Source organism: Melospiza melodia, chromosome 6, assembly GCF_035770615.1.
Source record: "Melospiza melodia melodia isolate bMelMel2 chromosome 6, bMelMel2.pri, whole genome shotgun sequence".
Taxonomy (NCBI): Eukaryota; Metazoa; Chordata; class Aves; order Passeriformes; family Passerellidae; genus Melospiza; species Melospiza melodia.
The window spans coordinates 65,141,936-65,164,900 of record NC_086199.1 but is presented as its reverse complement, the minus strand read 5'-3'; the positions used below and the strand labels follow the sequence as shown (position 1 = coordinate 65,164,900).

General features: G+C 38.6%; 1 protein-coding gene across 2 annotated transcripts in view; it reads right to left on the bottom strand.

Moving 5' to 3' along the window:
* EHF (ETS homologous factor) overlaps positions 1 to 22,640 on the bottom strand; it is a 34,167-nt gene extending 11,527 nt beyond the window's left edge. For both annotated transcript variants that reach the window (XM_063158768.1, XM_063158770.1), the window contains exons 1-4: positions 22,429 to 22,640; positions 4,012 to 4,111; positions 1,335 to 1,580; positions 962 to 1,021 (exon numbers count right to left, since the gene is read on the bottom strand). In XM_063158768.1, coding sequence (XP_063014838.1) covers positions 962 to 1,021; positions 1,335 to 1,580; positions 4,012 to 4,108 — 403 coding nt within the window. In that variant the 5' untranslated portion in view covers positions 4,109 to 4,111; positions 22,429 to 22,640. The remainder of the gene's footprint in view (positions 1 to 961; positions 1,022 to 1,334; positions 1,581 to 4,011; positions 4,112 to 22,428) is intronic.
* Between the last annotated feature and the right edge of the window lie 325 nt (positions 22,641 to 22,965).

Here is a 22,965-nt window from a genome sequence, read left to right as displayed (position 1 = left end):
CATAAATCAGGACTTAAAGGATTACTGGAGTTACTTCTATGGAAAGCAGCAAGGCTGCCTCATGCACATCTCCCACAGCAGGAGTGGATTGTAGATTGCAATCCTTGCCTGCTGCAAGGAGAATGTGGAGAGGCTGGGCTCCAACAGGTTAAGTGGATAAACAGGCTGACAGTATTTGTTGGAGACACCACATGCAACAGATCAGTATTTTTTCCGCCAGCAGATATCAAAACGTGGCTCATGGGCACACCATACAAAGAGGCTGGGACAAGTGAGATAGAGAGTGTGGATATGGACAGGCATGATCTGGCAAAGGAACAAGGCAAATAATTGTGCCTGAAGAGGACGGTTGAATCAAGATCAAGTTCTTTTCTCAGTTGAACAAAGCCCTGGGAGGAAAGGGATCTAGCTATAAACACAATCAGAAAGAACTGCAATAGCAAAACTCAGATTTGATCAAACTGAACTACTGCCCGAATTTCAGTTTCATTGAAACCTGTGAAGAAAATGTAACATTTAAAATGTAACATTTTGTTTTCTCTCCAAGCTGGTTTTTGGAAATCTCCTTGTGTTTTAAACATTACAGCACTTCACAACAACATATTTGTTCTTCCTTTCTTTCTTCCTTTTTTTTTTTAATGGAGCAGATTGTTAAAATAGTTGTTTTGAAATCTTTTGAATGAAGTGTAGAATGAAGTTCTCCACAAAGCTGCTTCCATGGAGCACCTCAAATTATTCCAACTTTGAACATCAGTGTAGACTGCTGATACTGCAGAGGTCTCCCAGGAAAAGTGGCCACATGCATGTGGTATTGCCTGCAACTTCAGAAGTAGGCACGGACTGACATCTTCTTTAATTCTGCATGATACACTTTCCGTTTTATTTAATGCCACTTTGATTTGTCTCCCTTGGAAGAGGGATCTCCTCTTTTCAAAGGACAATTTACCCAACTGCTACTCACCTGTTTGCTCTGTCTTCACAATGACATTATGAGATTGGTACATGTCACTTCCACACTGACCTGCAAGAAAGCAAATTGGCAGATGGCAAGTATGAGAATGAGCACAGAGAAATCAAATGTATTAGCTCCAAGCAGCAACTTTTACACTTGAGCCAGAGGGCTGATTTTGGAGTAGAAAACATTCCCTCTCTTCTTCATCCTTCAGATTTCATCCTTAAGTCATATCCAAGAAATTTAGCAATACCATAAATGTGCTATAAGCAGAATAACAAACATAGCAAGTATAATCTGCCAGGCAGGCTTCTGGGGAACATAAATGACTTCTGAAGATCTCAGACTAATGTACACATGTCTCTCTCTAGTATTTATTTACCATTCCATTTTAGGTGCTGGAGGTTGCTGTAAAGCAGTTGTCCTGCTGTCCCAGCTGCCTGAGTGAATTCCTGCAGGCTCATACTACACAGATGTTCCCCATTGATATCAAACTCCTGGAAAGGTATGCAGTTGGCATCCAGTTGGTTGGTATCAAGGAGGTGCTGCAGCCACTCCCAGACTTGAAACTTAGTCCAGTACTGTGGGTGTATTTCGTGCCACTGGGTTCCATAGAAGCTACTGGATACTGGAAAAGAAAAAAAAATATTTACTGCCCCTGATAGCATAATAGTCATCAACAATAAGATCTACAGCCAAATTGCATGTCTTGGAAGTCTGCAGATCTAGATGCTTTTCTCAGGCCTTAAGATTGTCTCAGTAGCTATTGCTGGAGAAGATATTGTGGGGGTTTTGGCGTCAGTTTTCCAACTAAAAATTGGGCATTATTTCATTACACACTTCTTGGCTCATTGATTTGCAGGAATTAACTTATTAATGTTAGCTAAATACACCAAAGTTCTCTGAGGGAAGATACTTTACAGAAATACTGTTGAAAAGGGATGTGTGGGAAAATTACTTTATTGCATCAGAAAATTATGGAAAAGCCTTGCAAAACTCTCATAAGGACACGTGGAAACTTTCTTTGAGTAAGAACTTAGTAGGGGCTAAATATTAATTACGGGGTTAGGAAAAAAAGTTAAAAGCACTCTCATACTGTTCCACAGTAAAAGCGTATCAGTCTGGGCCATGCTTCCACAACAGAGTTGGCAATCTGATGGTGCAGATTATTGCTGTAGTCATGTAAGGTGGTTTCTGAATGTAGTTATAAAACTAATTTTTAGCTATGAAAGCTGCCTAATTTTCTTGTTAGAATGTCTGAGTCTTTTCTTGGCAATCTCCTTAACTGCTCTCAGTTGTATGTCATTGCACGACAGTAATTTGCATGTGCAAATGGAAGAAATTCTACATGGGACAGGATCATTATGTAAGATAACAGCAAAGGCAGGATTGCTTTGGTCTGTCCTTACAGAGTTCACTGCAATTTATTCCCTGGGAAAGCAGGAAAATGGACTATGCCAGACTGAGGCGACAGTGAGATAAAATGTTCACAAGTGCAAGAAGGGTTTAAGGCTGAGGGAATGAGAGATTACAGAGGGAGGAGAGACTGCCACGGCCTAGCTCTGCAAGGACCTTGCTCCAGGATATGGCACCAGTCTGTTCCCAGTCTCCTCTAGAATAAAAATAACCGCACAGTGAGAAACACTGACAGCAGTGGATATTGCCAGAGGACCACAAGCACCAGAATTGCCACACTTTAGGAAATCACCTTAACTCAGGTGCACTGGACCTCAGGCTTCTTCAGCTGAGGTACAGGACACAGTTTCCAGGTAACACAGAAACAATACCCACAGTTATTTAGCTTTCTTTATCAATATTAGCCAACAAGGCATGTGTAAGTAACTTAGGGAGTTTGCAGGACTATTCCTCATCCTACTATTGAAGGATGTGGGGAATGAGTGCGGAAATTATTTAAAATGTGGTATGTCAGAGAAAAAAGGTATGCTGGACCTGTCATATATCCCCTGAAAAGGAGATTGATTTGTATTCTTATCACTTCAGAAGTGTAAAGTGATTCCAAAGGCCATGAGAATCCTAATGTTAGCAAAGATACTTTCGTGAGAGAAGAAAGCAGCTTAGGTAAAAGTTTAGTGGTGAGTTACTGGGCAGGCTGGTCTGAGCTTTGAGATTCCTGTCCCTCTAAAACATAAGTGAATCCTGAGGAGTTTCACCCTGCAACTTGGATATAGACCCCCACCATTTGCCTCCACAAAATCCTATGGAAGAGTGAAACTCAGACATTACTTTTTTTGTGTATGACACTGTTATAGAAAAACAAGCACATTTATTAAGCACATGTTGATGTATTCCTGTGTATTTAGAAATTACACAGCAAAAAGAATAAGCATTTCATTAAATGGGAACTTTATTTGTAAGGTTTGTTGTAGTATTATTTTGATCAGAAGAACAAGAGTAGCATATGATTGTCCACTTAGATTTTAAGTTTTACCTGTCCATTGAACAATTAAAAGAATTCTAAAATTATGTCAAGCACCCATAGAGATACAGGTTTATATATTTTTTATACTGATAGGATATATATGAATACATTTTTATACACCCAGATATATAATCAGAAAACAGTAAGGAGAAATAAAGTGAAAAAATCACAAGCCACAAGCTACCTAGTGCTCTAATGCCAGTCTAATTAAAAAGCTATCTAGAAATTTGAATCGAAAAAGCAAATACAGAAAAGGAGTAAAAATATTATTCCCCTGGAAAGCCAGAGGGGTGATTAGCATTAAACAGTAATGTTGGTTCAGAGGAAGCACGAGGGGTAAAGGTACGAGAGAAAGAATTCTGGACTGAGAGAGAACTGGCATTTTCAACACCATTAAATTTTAAGAAAGAGAGCCAGTAAGGAAATGAACAATAAAATGGTCCCTATTGTAAGTTCAGCTTTTTAAAAATATAGTAACAAATGAAATTTTTTCTTACCAGAAGTGTAACTCTGGTAAATTAGTACTACTGAAAAATAATACTTGCTTAAAGGTGTAGCAGCCCCTTTCCCCTGGCTTTATTCCCAAAAATACTGCTCAGAGCAGTTCAATTCCTCCTACCATTGCATGTGGAATATCCATCTGTCCAGGAAGGCTGCTGGTGGAGTAGATTGCTGCTGGAATTGATACTCATCCTGCCAGCTCCTTCCAAAATCATGATCTGTAAGTGAATCAAACAGCTTGCTTAGTGAGCGGTGTCTAGTCCAAGAGGTAAATGGCAAAAAAAAAAAAAAAATCCACTGAAGGTGAAGCAAGGAGGCCAATTCCATTTGTAGAAGAAGATACAACTGAAATCAAGAACATGTTGACACAACCCCTTTTCCACTGCCACAAAATCTCCTTATGATAAACATTACCATGATTAATTTGCATACGCAAGAAGCAAGTTTCTACAGCTGCCCATCCATAAATGAATAATCTGTAATCAGAAAAGAAGCCAAATGAAAAGACAAGGCTTCTGACAGAGCAATACATGAAAACTGCCAAGCTTTGAGAAATTAAATACTAAATAGTTTTACTTTTTTTTCTGCTTTAAAGAGAAATGTGATTTAAACAAGTTCTTCTCTTTTTTTTTTTTTTTTTTCTTTTTTTTGTTTTTTCTTTTAGGAGAGAGAAAGAACTTTCCAATAATTGCAAATGAAACTATACAGTAGACTACAAGCCATGCTCAGAAAATCCTTCACACAGAAGGACACCAAAGTGTTACAGGGAGGTAGACTTACAGGGAATATCTTGTCAGCTGACCCAGTTTCTTATCTGATCTGTGTCAGCAGTGTCTATAACACTTCTTGGTAACAAATATCAGAGATCATACATTTCAACTCACCAAAAAAATCAGATGGTCAAAGATCTTGTAAATGAGACATCCATTCTTGTGGCTGTCTGTACAGAATCAATATAGTGGAGTGACAGCACCCCCAAGACCGCATTCTCTCTTTTAAGCAAACTTTCCTTTCCATGTATTTTAGCATTACCACCATGAGTAAAATTGTCCTGTACTTTTTATACTTTAAAAACAAAAAACCTACTTGTATGACATTCTAGAAAAATGTTACATTTATCCCGTGTTTAACCATTCCAATGAAAGTATACAAAATTCCCCAGTGAGGGGAACTCTTGAAGTTTTATATTATCTTTCAGTGGTGTGAAGTTGTAAAGCTTAAAAATATATATAATAACTAAAGATATTTGTGAGGACATTGGGAAAGTAGTTTGTTAAACATTACAAAGGCTTTGGGTTGTAATTCTTATATACACAGGGGAAAAAAAAAGAAAACCAAACCCCTGTTCAAAAATATTGAAAGCCGCAAAGTCTGTAAAAACAAAACATTAGACATCAGGATGGCATGTGCATGCAACTAGACTTCACCCTAGAATTAAAAAGGTTATGAAATACAAAATAGACTTGTGAAGGGTAAGGTCACTGGTCTTGGATGTTTATGCACTGAGGCCAGTGAAAAACATCCACTGAGAGCACATCTGTACCCCCTACAAGCTGATGCCCAGCAATCTTTTTGATAAAAGACAAGGAGTCAACAGAAACACTTACAGCCTTAGTTTTAAAGGAGCAGTCTGAAAATTACCTGGATTGGTATTTTCCTCAGTCATTTAAAATAAACCACGTAACTTAAAACTTACAAGTATCTATTTCTTCCCCCTCCTCCCTGCACCCCGCTACCCCCGATAGGTATTAGAGAGGGAAAAGGAGAGAGGTTACTGACAATTGCCTAAAAAGCCAAAGCCTTAGAAAGTTCAAGGAAGTTTATCACAGAGAATGGTGCTTTACAGTATAAAGTAGTTTAAGGCTTTTTTTTTTGTAGATACACAGAATGGCAAAATCAAACCATGGATGATTTGTCAGACACTTTCCACTTTTAATTCTAGCCAATCTGTGATTCAGTGAACACTAGCAAGGAGGATTTAATTTCTCATAGTAGATATATCAGGCTATAAAATATTAACAATTGAGATTGTTCTTGTGCCATTCTGGCCAAATGAAAGATGATTATCACATCAGTCAGTACATTTATACAAGTTAGAAGACTTTTTTCAGCCCTGCGTAAAGGCCAAGTGACTTAGTATTGTGAGTGAGAAGGTGTGAGGAAGAATTTGAATTCAATCTCATGATTATAAACATGTTCAGCCTATAACGCATATAAATTATATACTTGACGTGCAAGAACTTTTAAGCAATAATGTATGCTTGACAGTCAATACATACACTTCTGATGCTATAAAGGTGGATGATGTATCAAGTTATTTCTTTAAATTTGGTTTAAATCGTTAAAGACAATTAGGTATGAATTAATCAAATATTAATGAAAAAGAGCTTATTACAGTATCAAATAGAGGTGAGGTAAAATACCATCTATTCTAGGAAAACAATAAAAATTGAGGATTAGGAAAACACACTTAGAAATTTAGTTTGTTGAATTCATTTCTTTTTAAAAAATTATAATATGCAATTCATAACTTAAATTCATTGAACTGAATTCACAATTTCAGAAGCTATCTCTGAATTAAAAGTACTGTGTTATGTGGTTTTGTATTCCGCAACTTCTGTAGTTTCTGGAATTCTACACAGAACTCATAACTTGTGCAAAAGGCTTACAAGTATGTCTGGGAAAGTGTACACATGAACTGAAATTATTTCTGTGTAATTTAGTCCTGAAAATTCAGTTAATTTTTTCTTCTTCATAAGAAATCAGGTGAATTTCCAAACCAAAAGATCCTCTGACACTTTTATTCAGCAACTGAAGCTATGGATATTTAAATAAACCAAATCATGTGTCTTGCACAGTTTTTCCACCTTAGCAGTAACTAAAGCCAATGCACATTAGAGATCTGAAAAGAAGAACTCTGACAGCCTCTTCCTGAGATCTGGATTTTAGTTATTTTCCTTTTAAATGTCCTCTCCCTGTCGCAGTCTAGCAGACAATTGCCCTTCACCGTATCCCTGAACATTAATATTATTTTCAAATAATGTCCAAGGAACCTGCTTTACAATTTAACTAATCAATCATTCCAGTTTGGGAAGCTAAATAAACTACCTCAACCTCAATAACTCAATTAATTTCTAGTATCACCTGTAGGAACAATTGTGCCTAAGAAGGAGAATTTACAATATGACATTAATCACAGAAGAAGGACTGGATTTAGCTTTAACCTAAACTTTGCCAAAGTTCTGCGTATTACTCAAGCTACAGGTTTTTTGGAGTCTTGAAAATTTTCCGGTCACCTCCTTTATCTTAATGCATGGGTGTTCCTTCTTTGGAAATCATTCTAGCACTTTGTTCAGGAGGATTATAAAGTCCTACTAACAGCTTCCACACCTTTGCTTGGAAGCATACAGCATTATGCTCCACAATATTTTCTGTATGAAAACTAAACTGGGATTTTCTTGATGTCATCCTACATATGCCTTTCTTTGCTAAAAATTCATGGAAGATTAATATTTATAGCAGTGGCTCATCACACACTTGAAAAGATTCTGAATCAGGATATTGGAACCAGCATATTCCTCATTAGTCCAGGGCCAAATGCTCAAATCTCCCCACCATACAGACAAACCGGGTTAAAGGGTGTGAAACCTCAAGGGGAAGGACACATAAGATGTTCAGTTTTCTTTTAATTATATTCCATGTATCAAAGTGAATTGTGGAACTAATGAAGCCTTGTTTCCTATGAATGTGTATCTTGTGGTTGGATTCTCTAGTGTCTAGTAAGATATGAGTGCTGATTGAAGTTTTTCCCACGGTTGGGGCATTCATAATATCTCATTGTCTCAAGGCAGTGAGCTCAAGCGTCACTCTTTCTTTCAGATCGAGTATTAATGGATTTTCCTTCGGTACTTGGCAGCCAGTTTTCATTAATCTTGTAAAGACTTCATATCTCTGGGACTTCTACCCCCATATCAAATTTAATTAAAATTGGTGATGAAACTCAAAGACTGTTACAGGCCATAAGTAAAAGCCAAAACACAGAATTACCAGGAAAGCCTCATTTCCTCTGGAACCTGTATTAAAAGGGTCTCTAGCTGAGCTGATATTTTGGAAAATAAAATTTAAAAACCCTTGAGATCTTTCCCTCTACTATGACATCGTACATTTTAAATGAAAGCACGGATAAAATATAATTTGAGTATATAATCACATGTATTTTTATAGACATACACACACAAACATCTATGTCTGCATGGCAGGTGTCTGTACACACAATCCCATTCTGTTCCCCTGAAGAGGTGCTGTCTCCAGAGCTATAACACTATGCAAATAACACTTCATTCAGCCAGCACAGTTAGATATAGCTGTGCACTGGTGTTCAGCAAAATTCCTTCCAGAGAGAGTCCTATTAGAAGGGATTAATGCATTTAAAAAAAAAATCCTTCATCCATATTCATTATATCAGGTGGTATTTTAAGACCAAACCCTGAAGGTCTCTCTTAGTAAAAGCTCTCACTGAAGTCTGAAGGAGCTTTGGCTGAGCCACAGCCCAGCAAGTTGGCAGTAGAAGCAGGTCATTTGCTCTGCTCTTCTTCTCTTCCATGACCACATGACCACTCTGAGTAAACAGCAGTAATGGAAAGAGCAAGGAGCCATGGCCTGCCTGTGGAGCAAACCCAGCATTACAGAAAAACATATTTACAAATCCTTGAACCTTGAACACTATATAGTGCACTCTATGCGAATTATTTTATTGCACTACAGGTGTGCTCTGAAAATAAATTACTCTGATCCCCATTTCCACATTCAACACAATGAATCTTAACAAACATGGAAAGAGTTTCTCCTTTCCTTGAACCAGAATCTTTTGAGAACAGCTTATATTAAATGACATGAAAATTCCAAACACAGGAAAGGCGAATAAGTGGTACAGAGAAAGTGACTGAATCCTGAAGTAGGACAACCAGAGTGATTGTTCTGATATCAATTTGTATAGCTGCTCATGGACATAACTCTGAAATGAACTAAGGAGGCGTGGAAGGGGAGCCCATAAGAGAAAGGGGTCCACAGGGGAAAGGGCCCCCAGCCATTCCACCATCCCATGGTAAAGCCATGCACTCTGCTCAAAACACAACAACAACGTCTAGGGCAAAACAGTCTGAAACTACTAAGCCATGACTCCACCTGTAAGCTATGCAAAGTCTAAGGGTGACTTCTAGCTGAGACAAGCTCAGTGCAGCTCCTCCTGGCATGTCCAAAAGGGTGGATCTCTCTTGGCATATTTACCTATGGGATTCTTCCCCATTTTTCCCCTTTTACCATCATGGCTGAACTTCAAATGTAGATTTCACCTGGGCCTATTTTCTTTGAAGTGTGTTATGTACACAGTGAAGACACAATCCCTGCTTTTCAGGGCTTGGAGTTTAGGGAACAAGTATCTACAGAGTATGTTAAATATTTTAGATCATTACTGCATCTTGGATTACAGTCAAAGACTTACACAGTGATCTAAAATAAATAATACCAAGTGGTAATTGCAACTGAAGAGTAACAAAATCTGGATTTTTAATCCTTTTATTGAAAAATTAAAAGACTACTAAATGTAGTTTTCAAGACATGACAAAGGACATGTAGGACATAGCATGTGGACCTGTTTCACACATACGGCTGCTTCAGAAACATAAATGCCCTGTACTTGTAATGTATATGATCAATTAGCTGCTTTGCATTCCAACCAGCTATTTTACATCTCCAGTGGTGGTAAGGGCAGGCACAAACTGAATATATGAATGTTGAAAGCCTGTTTGCATGTTACTGTGAGCTTTGGGTCTTCTGTTCTGGTTTTTTCTATTCCCTTTTATTTAATGTGCATTTACTACCAGGGCTCCAGGGTCCTAGTCTGAGCCAGTGTGGCTATACATACAGCCATGGCTGACCCAAAGATTGCCCTGTGATCTTTATCTGTCTAATTTGCAAAGGTCTCAGGTTCATGCCTGGTGTCTGTGCCAGACTCCTACATAAGGTATCATCCTTGCTCACTTTCAGATGTGACCTTTTCTGCAGTGTGTTAGCATCTCCTCTGGCCATGTAGATTCAGTTGTAGCTAGCACACTACAGGTTTCTTGTTTCCTTGTGTTTAGCTAGCACACACAGTTCCTTGCTTCCTTACCTACAGTACCTACAGAGCAGAGGGAAGATTCAGAAGAAACAACTCGTCTGCAGGCTGATTATGCACAGGCATCTGTTTCACAGCAAAAAGTTCAACTTTGGACTGCTCTGCTGCGGCCTGCAAGGTACCATTCAGGTGACAGTCTATGCAGTTGACGTGTTTGATGATAACCTGAAGACTCACAACTAAGAGAACTGAAAAAGTCTTAGAAAGCTTTGAAGAAAGTTCATATGAAGAAACACTCTGATCACACTCAGTATTTGTTGTAAAACATACCTAGCATTTGACGCATTTCATTTTTAGTCCATCTCACATGCCTTTGGGCCACAGTAACAAAATCTGGTTACTGAATCACATTATGACTATAAAGTTCAAGGAATCGTTTTTATAAAAACTTTACTAAATAATCTCCAAAATTTTTAGTATTCAGGATTCTGGTTTGGGTTGTTTGGGCTAATCTTATTTCCTACTACAACTCTTTAAAGTGCACGATTCTTTGCTTACATATTTTTGGAGTATAGAGCTGTGGTTCATATGCATAAACCCACCTTTACATGTGCAAAACTGGTGAGCTCTCAGTGAGCTTTCAGAGACTATATTGAGACCTTGATCATTTACTGTTGTGGGCTTTTTGAAAGGAAGACTTTGGTTTATTCTTTTGTTTTCTTTGAACCTTGTACATTAAATGTATACATGAAGGTAAACAGAAAGACCAGAAAAAGGAAGATGAATGGGAAAGGAATGTTTAACATATACCTACATTACAGATAGGATCATGATAAACAAAATCAAATAAAGCTTGATTGGAATATTTTATTACTAAAGATCTTATTTTCAAGATGCACTACAAGGCAACTTTTGTAAGAGATATGTGGTGGTTGTTTAAACATGTTCATATGGATGCTTCAAAATCTTGCATATATATTTTAACTAAAGAGAACCTTGGGTAGAAAAGTAAGGATCTAGATCTGTATCTGAGCTATCCCTCTGCTCCAGGGTTTGGGTTTGGTTCTTATCTCTCTTTTAACGATGTAATTTAAAGACAAAACCATAGTTCAGTTTCCTTTTTGAGAGAGAACAAAGTTCACTTTATGAATGCAAGGAAAAAAAATTACTTGATGATATGCAAAGTTTCATAGGTTGTTTTTCTCTGACCCCTTTTTTTCCCCAATAATCTTCATATGAACTGAGTTCAATTTTCAAGGTGCTTATTAGTAAAATGAAAATAAAAGGAAGAATTTTAAAAGAGGAGGTTTTTTGTTTGTTTGTTTTTCTAAATCAGAAGCAAACAGAAGGCAAATTGTGAACAGAGAATCCTCAAGGCATAGATGTGTCTGACAGCGTTAACTACCAAGGGCTTGTACTTCAAATTTTCCCAATTGTCATGTTAGTTTAGCAGAGAAAACAGTGAAATGCAACCTGCCACTTAACAAGAATCTGGTGTTTCAGATCCATACTCTCCTGTCACATCGCAGGCTAGATGTGCACCTTCTTGCCATGCCACTAGTTTTTTAATATGAAAAGAGTTATATCATAATTTATTTTCCTGTCAAAATCCTCATCCTCCTTTTTGCCAAAGTTCTGTGCACAGATCCATATAATAATATTAGTGAATTAGCTATCATAGAGCTGATACAAAAGTGAGTAAAGAAAAAAAATATTTCTTGTGATAGATATTTGGATTATATTTGCAGTAATGTATTCTTAGAATGTTTGGAACAAGTAGACAGATTCACTAAAAACTGGCCAAAAAATAAGTGGGCTATTTTCTTTTTTATTTTTCAGAGTTGGCTTTGACTGGTATATAGCAATGCTTTCATTACTATCTGTCTGCACCACCTCAGCAAGTTCATGATAATTTGGGTCAACCATTTTTTCCTGAATATTTAGAAGTCATTTGCCATAGATTCATCAGGCTAGCCTCAGGGATACAGAGTCTTGGAAACGCAATAATGGGAAAAACTGCCTTTGCTCTTTATTCTTCTTTCAGCACTTAATACCACACCTCATGGAACAACTCCACACCTCCTTTCATGCCCTTCCTATCTCTCTGGTGCATCCCTCCTCTAACCAGGAGCCAGCTCATCTCCCTAATCTCCTTCTGCTAAACACCTCTCTTTGCTTACAATACACTAAATATACAAATGGCCAAAAAGCACTCTAGATGGCCCTGTAACTTGACAAGCCACACGTCTATAATTACACATGAACCTCATCAGCTAACAAAATATTACCATCATGTTCTAACACCTTCTCCTTCTCCCTTGGCTCTGGTTCCCCAACCACTTCCCTCTACCTTCCACAACAGCTTCTCTTTGCATTGCTTTAAAGACTAACAGCGTATTGAGGGAAATGTTTTCCATACTGCTAATATAGCCTGTGTGACTGTTCAGTTGTTAGTGAATAATGACAATAATAACAGTAATAATTGTGTTTGTATTCATGTTTGGCTCTCATTAGATGCTGACTCGGTGCTGACATAACAGCCACTCAGATACATGCTGCAGCAGCAGCCAGTATTTCATGTGGAAGTTCACTTTAACCACTATCACCACCAACACTTCTCTTTTGTTATGGGACTTTTGTCTGGTTTTCAACAGTAATAACCACTAATTTGCCTACTTAAAAAAAAAAAAAAAAAAAAAAGCAATTGTGTTTTTTCTCTTTTCTTTTTTGTAAACTCTGTTTCATATGTTTTGTTTTAATAAAGGGCATCTACCTGGAAACTGCAAGGTTCCTCCTTAGGGCTGGTTTTCGAGAGAGGAGCAAACAGACTAAGGAACTTGGGATGGAGGCCCAAAACAGCAAGATGCCTTGGGGAATGTGCAAATTTTCCCATTGGACTACTACTTTTTACATTTATTGATTCATTCAATCAACAAACTGATTGTACTTCTTCATTAAATATGTGAGGGCTGCAGCACAAATTAACAGAGAAGCTGAAAATTAAGCACAAAGAATTTTATGCTGAACTATGCAGCTTTCTGGGGATCCAGCCCAGTTGATAGAAGTATTTATACCATGTTACAACCCACTGCCTGACTAACCACAATATGATCACTTCTTTGCTGATGGGATAGGAAGAGCATATTTCAAAGAGGAGATGTAGCACAGCTAATTCAGGGTTCATAATGGGAAGAGTCATTCTGCAGAGCTGCCAGAGAGGGTTTTTAACTCCTCTACCACATACCCTTGCATCAAGCTGGGACTTGCTGATCCCACCTATGGGATAGCTCCATCCAGGATGCCTGCTTGCCCTGCATTCCTCCCCAGAGTACCAAGTATCCCAAGGTGAATCTCTGTCTGCAAAGGAAATTGTCCCCACATGGGTGGCTATCACTGAAACAGCCCAGTGGGACCCACCGACACCGTTTTAGAAAACTGCTGTCAGACCATTACTTTTGCTACGATGCAGTCTTTCACATTTGTGTTTTCAGTAAACATTTACTCGGAGCCCTGCTGTATCCACGCAGTTTCTTCATATTGTATTTGTTGAGAAAAGCGAAAGAGATTGCAAGACCAGTTCCCTGGTGTCCCACTCCAGTGGCTGCATAAGGGCTGTCTGCTGTACTGCTGGTGGAGCAGCAGGCTCACTTCCCCCTTGCTCCCAGCACTGTGAGCCTCCCAGAGCCACATGTCACTGGGACAGTACTTTACATATGTGCCACCACCTGCTTATGCTCACTGCCTTTATTAAAGGAAACAGAAAATAGGGGAATGAGGTTTCCTTGCTCTGTAGCCACTTGCTGCAGCTAAGTTAAGAAGTTGTGGGAAACAATGTCTCCCCACCTCTGTAAAAGCCAAGAACACTTTCCCACCTTCCTTGTCTCCCTCCTGCCTGTGGTTAGAAGAGCAACGCTTCCGTGGCGTCACTCCTTCTCACCTGGCACAGCAAGAGCTGCCCATCCTGTTTCCATTGATTTCTCCAGTGGTTGCGTTAAACAATACAATGGAGTATTTATGTGTCAGTGTTAGGAGCAGGTTATTAAGTAAAACCCACCGTAAATAGAGCCGTTAATTCAGTTGCTGGCATGGCTCTCTGTTATCTCCTCAATACCTCCCAGAGGGTATTAGTCTTACCCTTTCGTTTGAGTTGGCAGCAGAGTTATTTTTTTGCACCTGCTGCTCTACTCCGATAACAACACAGGTCAGCTTTGATTTGTTGGAATATAAACAAAAAAAGCAAAGCCAGGCATCTGCCTCAACAGCCGGGGCTGGTTTGATGGTAGAGCTTTTCCCACTGGGTTTTGTACAAATGTGCTCTTTCAATTCTTACGTGAACTCTCTCCTCTTTCACAAACTGTCCTTTGCTACAGAGTAACCTGGTGTCAGAATAAAGCTCAATGCCATTCTTTTCCATCAATGGAACCAGTCAAAGCAACACGCTGTTCTAGGACTAAACTCAGAAGTATCATGCAAAATGCACAAAGAAAAAGCAGCTAAGACGTGGTGCTTCAAAAATTACTAGGAAAAAGCAGCAAATTAAGTGTAAAGTAACTTTCTTGAGAGATAAAACCTGAAAGACTGGGAAGGTTTGCTTTCCCATATGAACCCACACACTCTTCATCTCCTAATTTACTATTTCACAGGAAACAAAACCAACATTGAGTCCATGAGAAGTAGGTACTCAGCTGGGAACTGAGCTACTTTTAAGTCCTTCTGAAAATTAAGCCTGCAGGGTTCATCTACTCTAATAGCATCTATGGTGATGGAAGAAGTGAAACACTGACAACCACGGAGCAGAAGAGTCCACACACACAGCAAAGGCAGTAAATAGCAAAAAACATAGAGATGAAGGAAAGAACCAGCACTGCATCCACATTACAAATAGGAAAACTGAGACACTGAGCTGAAATTATTCACTTAAGACACGTAACAAGTCAGTTGGGAAGTCAGTCCAACTCATATCTTCCAGCTCAAGCTCCATTGCTATCCATTGCATCACGTCTCTGGGAAATCTTTCAACATGCAGATGAGTTAGGTTGAATGTGGTTTTTTTGAGGGCAGGGAGAAGGTATTCAACAAGAGAAAGAATTCTCAAGGAAAAAAAAGGAGACCTGTTCAGACTGAAAACAAGATTCTTCTATGCATCATGGCTATTATATGAATAGTAGAGATGTGAATGATAAGTTAGCCAAACAATTAAACCTACACTTGAAGTATTAAATCAAAAAAGCTACCCTTGACCTATGTATGATCCTGAAAATGAGCTAGGAATTCCTAAGCAGAGCTGGCTGAAATTCAAAATTTCTGTTCTGTGGAACTGTGGCTCTTTCTACAGGGGTTTTTCCTTCCTTCCTTTTTGTTTGTTTCTTTGTTTGTTTGGGTTTTTGGTTGGTTGGTTGGGTCTTGTTAGTTGTGTTGTTTAGAGTTTTTTTGTTGGTTGGGTTTTGGGTTATTTTTATTTTCTCTTTTAATCACAATGAAAGAAAGGAATTTTTAAAAGAAAATTCCCTGGCAACAGGGAATCAACTGACATGTAAAAACGTATATTCAAGTTGTTCAAGCATCAAATGTACAACTCTGTTACGTGGAATTGTTTGTGAAAGACAGAAATGTGAAGCATAAAACTGAGGTATACAGGCAGTAAAATCACCCCAGAGCAGCTGGGCTGGGAGCAATAAACTCCCCTAACATGGCTGCTGTGCACATGGTGATCAGGGAACCCTCTGCAGAGCCCAACCACGCTAATCTTGAAATGCGGGCAGCCGCAAAATCCAGCTGGGATGTGAAGTTTGTGATCCCCTTAATTCTTTTTCACTGAACACCTCTATTTTTCTTCCTCTTTTACTTTTCTTTTTTACATTTTTCTTTCCTTTTTTCCTCTCTTTCTTTAATTTTTTGCCTTTTAATTAGTCAGGCTGACTGACCAGGACAAGTAAATTTTCTTCAATACACCATAATCCTGTAACCAGAAAAACAGAATAAAATAACATCTTCAAGTATCTATCTGTGGCACAAGAATGCCAGGTCTTACAGTGACTGCAGAGCTGGACTCTGGGAGGGAGGCTGGAGGAGTCAGAAATCAGAAAAAGAACTTTGCTTCCTCCAGTTCTTTTTGCTGTCCTGTACTGCTATGTATCTCAGTCATCAATGTAACTGGAAAAGATTTCCCAACAAAACCAATGAAAATATTTCCAGACTATTTCAAACAACTATTTTCCTCAAAAGTGGATTTTTTACCACAGAATCATACCTATTTTAACAATGTTCCGAGAAAGGAGCATTATCAGATATCCCTATAACAGCTATTTGCAGACGCTGGAGAGTTTTTTCTTCTTTTCTTTTTATCTTTAATGATTAAATCTTCATTAGATTTTTAAACATTTAAGATGTTTAATAGCATAAGGAAAGCTGATGCTTTGATCTGCTGCTTATAGTCCATAGTTTGGGGAAGAGCGGCCGTGGGCACCCTAGCTCTCAGGCCATACACGTGTTCCTGCAAAAAAAAATCTACTGCAGCACAGGGCAAAACCTGCAGGCATGCAAGTGGAAAGCAGCTCTGTCTAGGACTCGTGGCATGAACAGCCCCTCTCTCTCTACAAGACAATGCCAGCCACTCACTTACACCTACTGACACAACAGACATCCCAAATACCAACAGCTGTGCATTTTAAAGGATTTTTAAATCAAGGAGCCATGTAGATTAGAAAACAAAATTGGTTGGGATTGGAGAAAAAAAAATTGAATTCCTCTCTTAAAAGTTACAGGAAGATAGCCTGTGAAGGAGATAAGGGATTTGCAAGTCTTACAAGGAGCATTTGAGGGAATTGGGGTTTTTTATCCTGGAAAAAAAAAGGCTCAGAGGAGACTTTACCACTCTCCACAACTACCTGAAAGGAGTCTGGGTGTTAGTCTCTTTTCTCAGGTGACAAGTGACAGCATGAGAGAACATGGTCTCTAATTACACCAGGGGAGTTTTAACTGAATATCAGGAAGCCAAAAAGGTTAGCAGGCATTAGAACAGGCTGCCGGGGGAAGTGGCAGGGTCTCCACACCTGGAGATACTTAAAATACACATAGATATGGCACTTAGGGACTTGGTTTAGTGGTAGACTCAGCACTGCTGAATTAATGGTTGGACTCAATGATCTTAGAGATTTTTTCCAGCCTAAATTAATCTATAATTCCACGTATTTAGAGCAAGGTGTTTGTTATGACTGTTGAAATTAGCAACAGGCAAACAAAGAAATTTATGGGATTGACTCTCATCCAAATATTAAATGTCATTAAATGTCTTAGAGAGGGTAAGGATATCTGCTAGTCACTAAATGTAGAAAAAACTGCATCTATTTCATTTTGTACATTCCAATTTTTATAAGTCTATAAGGATATCTTACTCATCTAATCACCCATTAATTCAATCTTCTAAAACTTTTTCATCTTCCTCTGTCAGGGCAGGTGCCTGGGAATATTAAGTCTTTTATGTGAGTGCTATGTTAGATCTTACGGCAAAAGAGATGAGAACAGCACCCTTGAGTGTGTCAGAATTTGACTCCCTGATAAAGCCCCTCCAATCTATGAGACAATTGCTTAACCAAGCATACTTTGAAAGTGCATCATCAAGATGCAAGCTTTTAAACTATTGTGTAATAATAATTACATGTTGCAGCAAAAATCATTAAGAAAGTTTGGGGGTAATCACTATATCATGAACTTAGTCTGATTCCGGATCACAGCATCTTGGGCAGTTTTACAAGGGTTCTTTAACTATATAGCAACATAAATTAGTTAACTGCTCACCGCTAAATGAAAGAAAACCTGGAATGGTTTTAAAAAACAAAACTAATTCTTCTTGTGATGGCACTATTAATTTAGGCAATAGAATACATTTTTACACATAGTTTCTTAATCCTTACAGATTTACAGGGGCTCAGGAGACTATTCTAGCTACATCTGATTGAGAGTAGAGAAAATATCTCAAATATTTATGTCTGCGTCCTTCCTCCATAATAGCCAGCAACTTTTGTTCCATGTTTTTGCAGCTTCTTTAGGTAAAATTACTTTTTTTCCACCACCACAAACCAATTCTCTTTTATTACCCCATCTATGTGGTCTATAACCAGTGATTACCCAGTTCCAGTTGGCTGTTCTGTCTACTAGGTCTCATGCTCTTTCCTGTGAAGCACATTTCACAAGATCAGCAGAGGAATAGGTAATGATAACCATGTGCAATGTCAGCTTTTGGAAAGGCAGCCTTTGAGAGCTCTTCCTTGGAGGGAGACATGCAAAATGCCAAATGCCAGTCGATTGCTCCACTGGCTACATGACTCCATGTTTACTCATTCTCACCCGTCTGTAGACCAATGACCAACAAATGCCCCAAGTATTCTAGGCATTCATGAGGGATTTGGTGCAAACTGCATCCCCAGTAGAGTTCAAAGGAGCTCTCATACTAGGACTCCTGATGACTTCCTCAAAAACAAAAATAAATCCTTACTTTTTTTTGTATATCACCTGTGAGAACAAATCCTTCTTTGCTTAACCTTCCGATCTGCAGTGTTACTCGTGAGTTTCACTGTTACCAACTCTACAATGTACCTTTTTCTTGAACATTTACTGAAATACTTCCTGGGATCATCCGAGACCATAACACACGTAGGCTGCAGAGTGTGCCGAGGCAGGGACGTGAGGGAGAGACCCAGCTATTCGTGGTTAGAGACCTTGCAGTGCCCTTGGACACCGGCTGAGCGGCTGAAGCCAGAGCGCTTTGCTGAAGATGGTGTTGAACTTCACCAATGCTCACAGGCGCTTATTATTAGGAAGAAAATTTCATGAGCTTATGGCTGAAATTCAATAGTAGTGAAGCTGTGAGATGGGACAGACACTTTATTAAATATCACAAACTATGCTAGCTACAAAAATAGTGTTTCTGCTCATTTCCTTGTGGACATGGAAAAAAAAAATCCTTTACATTTCATTCTACCACATCCTAATATTGTGTGTCATTAGTAATGACAAATGACAGCTAAGTTTGTGGCTGTTTTCTTTTTACGTGCTGCTTGTTGCAGGAATGCCTGTACCTCAGCAAGAATACCTACTTTATAGCTGTAGGAAGGCTGATGAGAAAGAGAGCCCTTTAAGACCAGAAAATCTTACAAAGGGTGGGCACATTGCCCTCAGATTAAGAAAGGGTCATTCATGTCTATCTGTGTCTTGATCTCAGCACACTGACCAATTTTTAAGCCAGGCAGGTCTGTCCTGGAGCACCCACTTTCCAACCAGCAGGTCATTGCCCCAGTTCACAGAGAAGGTATTCACAGTATTGCAGAAAGAGGTCAGACAATTTCGTGAGGACTGAATCTGAACAAGTTAATAGGAACAGAAAGCATGTGACTGCAGACTCCACAGAACAGATCCAGGCTACATTATGGTTAGCGAGAAGGTTTCCTGGCTTGGTCTTGTAACTAAGTGAAACATAAAAAGCATGGAAGGGGTGAACAAGGAAGGAAAGCTAAGCGCTGATTCTGGAAAGGTGTCATGGCTCGTGGGCAGTTCTCTGAGTTTGCTGAGTCAATAAAATCATTAATCCTTTTCTGTGAGAATTGTACATAAATACACACTTCTTCAGCAGGTGTAGAATTCCATCCTCACAGGGGAGTTTGGCACAAATTGCTGTGGGACACGCAACAGACTAACATATCCCTGCTGCCCGAACTCAGATGCACAGACAGAAATCCTTCTTTTTTCCTCTCTAATCTCCTTCCATCTGTGTTTCTGGATGATTATTTTTTTAGTTTGATCTCTTTCCACTGCAGCTTGCTACCTTGCACTTCCCAGACAGAACAAGTACAGATGTTAACAAGAAAATTCATTGAAAATTAAAAAAATTAAGGAAGTTGAGTGGGAGCCAAATGATTTGATTTTTCACTTGTCCAGCTGTCCCATTGTTTCCACCACTGCTGATAACCCACAACACCCCGAGAATATCGAAAGTAATAAGAAATTACTGTGGCAATACCACAGCATATTCTCTCAAGTGACAAGAAGGTAATAATATCCCGTGTAAAGCAGACCACATTCTACTACCTGATCTCACCACAACTGGGGTAAATATATGGTTCTCACACTATAGGTGGCTGTGAAGCGCGACCTAACTTGTGCTGGGGCAAGCAAAGAGATATTCTGATCTGAGAGCTTTTATTATCAGGACTTGGGGAAAATACATATTTTTACCATTGTTATAGGCTTTCCAAGTGACACTTGGAGTAAAAAAAAAATAGAAATGCTAAATGCAAGGGAACAGTGACTCTGCTAATGATAACTTAGTCCCTGCATACAGGACCAGTGCTCAAGGGGGAGAAGGGTGTCTGGAGGATGGCTGCTCTAAGAAAGCCTTGGGCACACTTCATAAACCCCTGAACTGGAATTCCCAGTATATTGACTCATAATATCTCTGTTTGGCACGCTACAGACTCTGATCCATCCTGACATCCAAATTTCACAGCTAATGTTGAAAAATTAGAGGAGAGAATTGAAGTGATTAAAGGATGGAAAAGCTTACAGTGAAACACGTTAAGATCCTTCACTGTACTGCATGTTTCTCCATGAAAAGGAACAGGCTTTGGAGCTCAAACTACCACAATTATCAGAGACTAGGCTAAGAAAGAACTTGTCCCCAGCTAACCAAACGAGGAACAGAAATTTCCTACCCAGGGGAACTTCCCAATAACCATCAAAAGACAACAAAATCAGGCGGCTGAATGTTAAAACAAGACCATGTCAGACTGAAAATGAGATAAAATATTTTTAGAAGAATGGTATTTAATTGCTGGGGCACTTGAAAACATTCTGGGGAATTTCCCATTACTGGACTTCTGGACTTTTTTTCAAGATTGGAAGTTTTCTAAAATATATGCTCTGCTTGAAGTCACATAATTATCTCTGAAAAATTCTGGCAAGTCTTATGTTACTATTGCAACAATCACTTGGTTTTGAAAATTGTATGGGGCAGGAATTAAACTGTCATTGTGATATTTGTAAGTGAAACACCTTAATCCTGTTTTTTTTTCTAGTTTTAATTGCAGCCTTTTTCTTTGATTTCTGCATTTGCATTAAATATTAAACTGCTATATTTTCCAGCTCTGATATTTTCTACAGTGCAAAATAGATGTCACACAACTGGCTTGAACTACACCCTGCAAATTTCCCATCAAAGTAAAACTTAAAGGAGCGCTTTATTTAATATTACTTAAGTTTTCACAAATTGCAGGAAATACTGGTGCATGTTAGATCTGTTTAACACGGCATCAAGTGAAACAAGTATAAATAAAATGACTAAATGAAACTTTTACCTCAAGGTAAAAGTTTCTGTCATTATGAGCTTGTTTAATTCTAACAGTTGTTTGGTTCTAAAAAATGGCAAAGGTAGGAAAGAAAGGATAGTTGAATGTACTTTAGAAGCAAACACAATATATGCCTTTAGATAGTAATCAAAAAGCACATTACTGATATAATTGAATGACTCTATAACAATATACACACAAGTATGTGCCTAAAATGTCTCATGGGGTGAAATGCAAACATTTGTCACTGAGTCCATTACACATATTTTACAAAATCAACACAGATTTGGAGCAACTTTTTCTTCACATTCTCTTTTACAACTACCTTAACAATTGCGTCTATACCTTAAGGGGCCAGTTCTGGTTCTATTAAAATAAAATTACCATTGGAACAGAAACAAATTAAACAAGCAGAAACACTGCGGGCCTCACACTCTATTTACCTACCCAGTGCCTGAGCTGGGTTCTCTGCAGTTTTTGCTTAGACAGAACTAAGAACAGCAGAATCTCCTTCACCATACAACTGCCAAGAAACTGCCTTGAGGCTGAAACCAAGCCAAATTATAAATCTACTTTAGGGTTTTTTTGTTACAAACACCATGTCCATCAACATCCTCATCACTAAAATGAACCGAAACACAGTCATTGTGGAGTGTATCCCAGTTCTGTGACACAAGGACTCTCCATAGCATTGAGAAAGTCCACTTTTTCACCCCTTGTCTTACTGAACAGATGACAACTCTGTTGACAAAAGTAGCATGTTCAGGACCGAGAATATCATTATATTCATCATAATAGAAAAGATTCTCAGGATCTGTCCCCATTCAAACGTATACACAGCAGAAATACTTAAATAGAACATACCAGTTCAAACCAGGAAAGCAGAAATCTTTATTGCAACATTAAAAAGCCTTTTGAATAAATGACCTTAGCTGCTGTTCCAAAATGGGAAGGGAGAGGCTTGGTATAGTGGCCAGAAGTCTAGTAGACATTTTTTTTTCTTTTTTTTAATTATTGTCACTGGTGTTATTTTAAAGGAAGTGCATTTAAGAAAAGAAAATAAATACCCCAAACACCTTACCTCATTTAGCTGAAGATTCTGGAGTGGAAATCCTGAACAGAGGCAATGGGAAAACTGTCTACAGAACAGTAGGTTGGGTAAGCACAGGTACTAGGTTATGTCAACTAAAGACTCCCAGGAGTGAAGATAAATGGATGTGATACTAATTTTAAAACATTTTGCTGAACACTCAAGCAGCCAATAGGGGAATTCCTTAGGTCACTTCCTGTTCATTTGATTGGACCTGCAACGACAACAACCAAGATGAGGTTGAAAGCGTTTGCATAAGGCCAGCTCAGTCCTCGGCATTCAAAGAGAACAGGTCTAACCGGGTTACACGCGTGGCTCCAGAACAAAAGAAAAACCTGGTAATGGATGAGGGATTGATTTCTTTGTAGTTGTTTTTTTAAGACCATCCCTTCATTTTTATTTTATTTTTTAAATTGAGGTTATTTCAGGCAGATAGGGAGATCATAATTAGAATGGGGAGAAGTGTATAGCAGGAATGTCCTAAATTAAAATTAGTCTGGAAATAACATTAGGAGATGGATTTGCTGA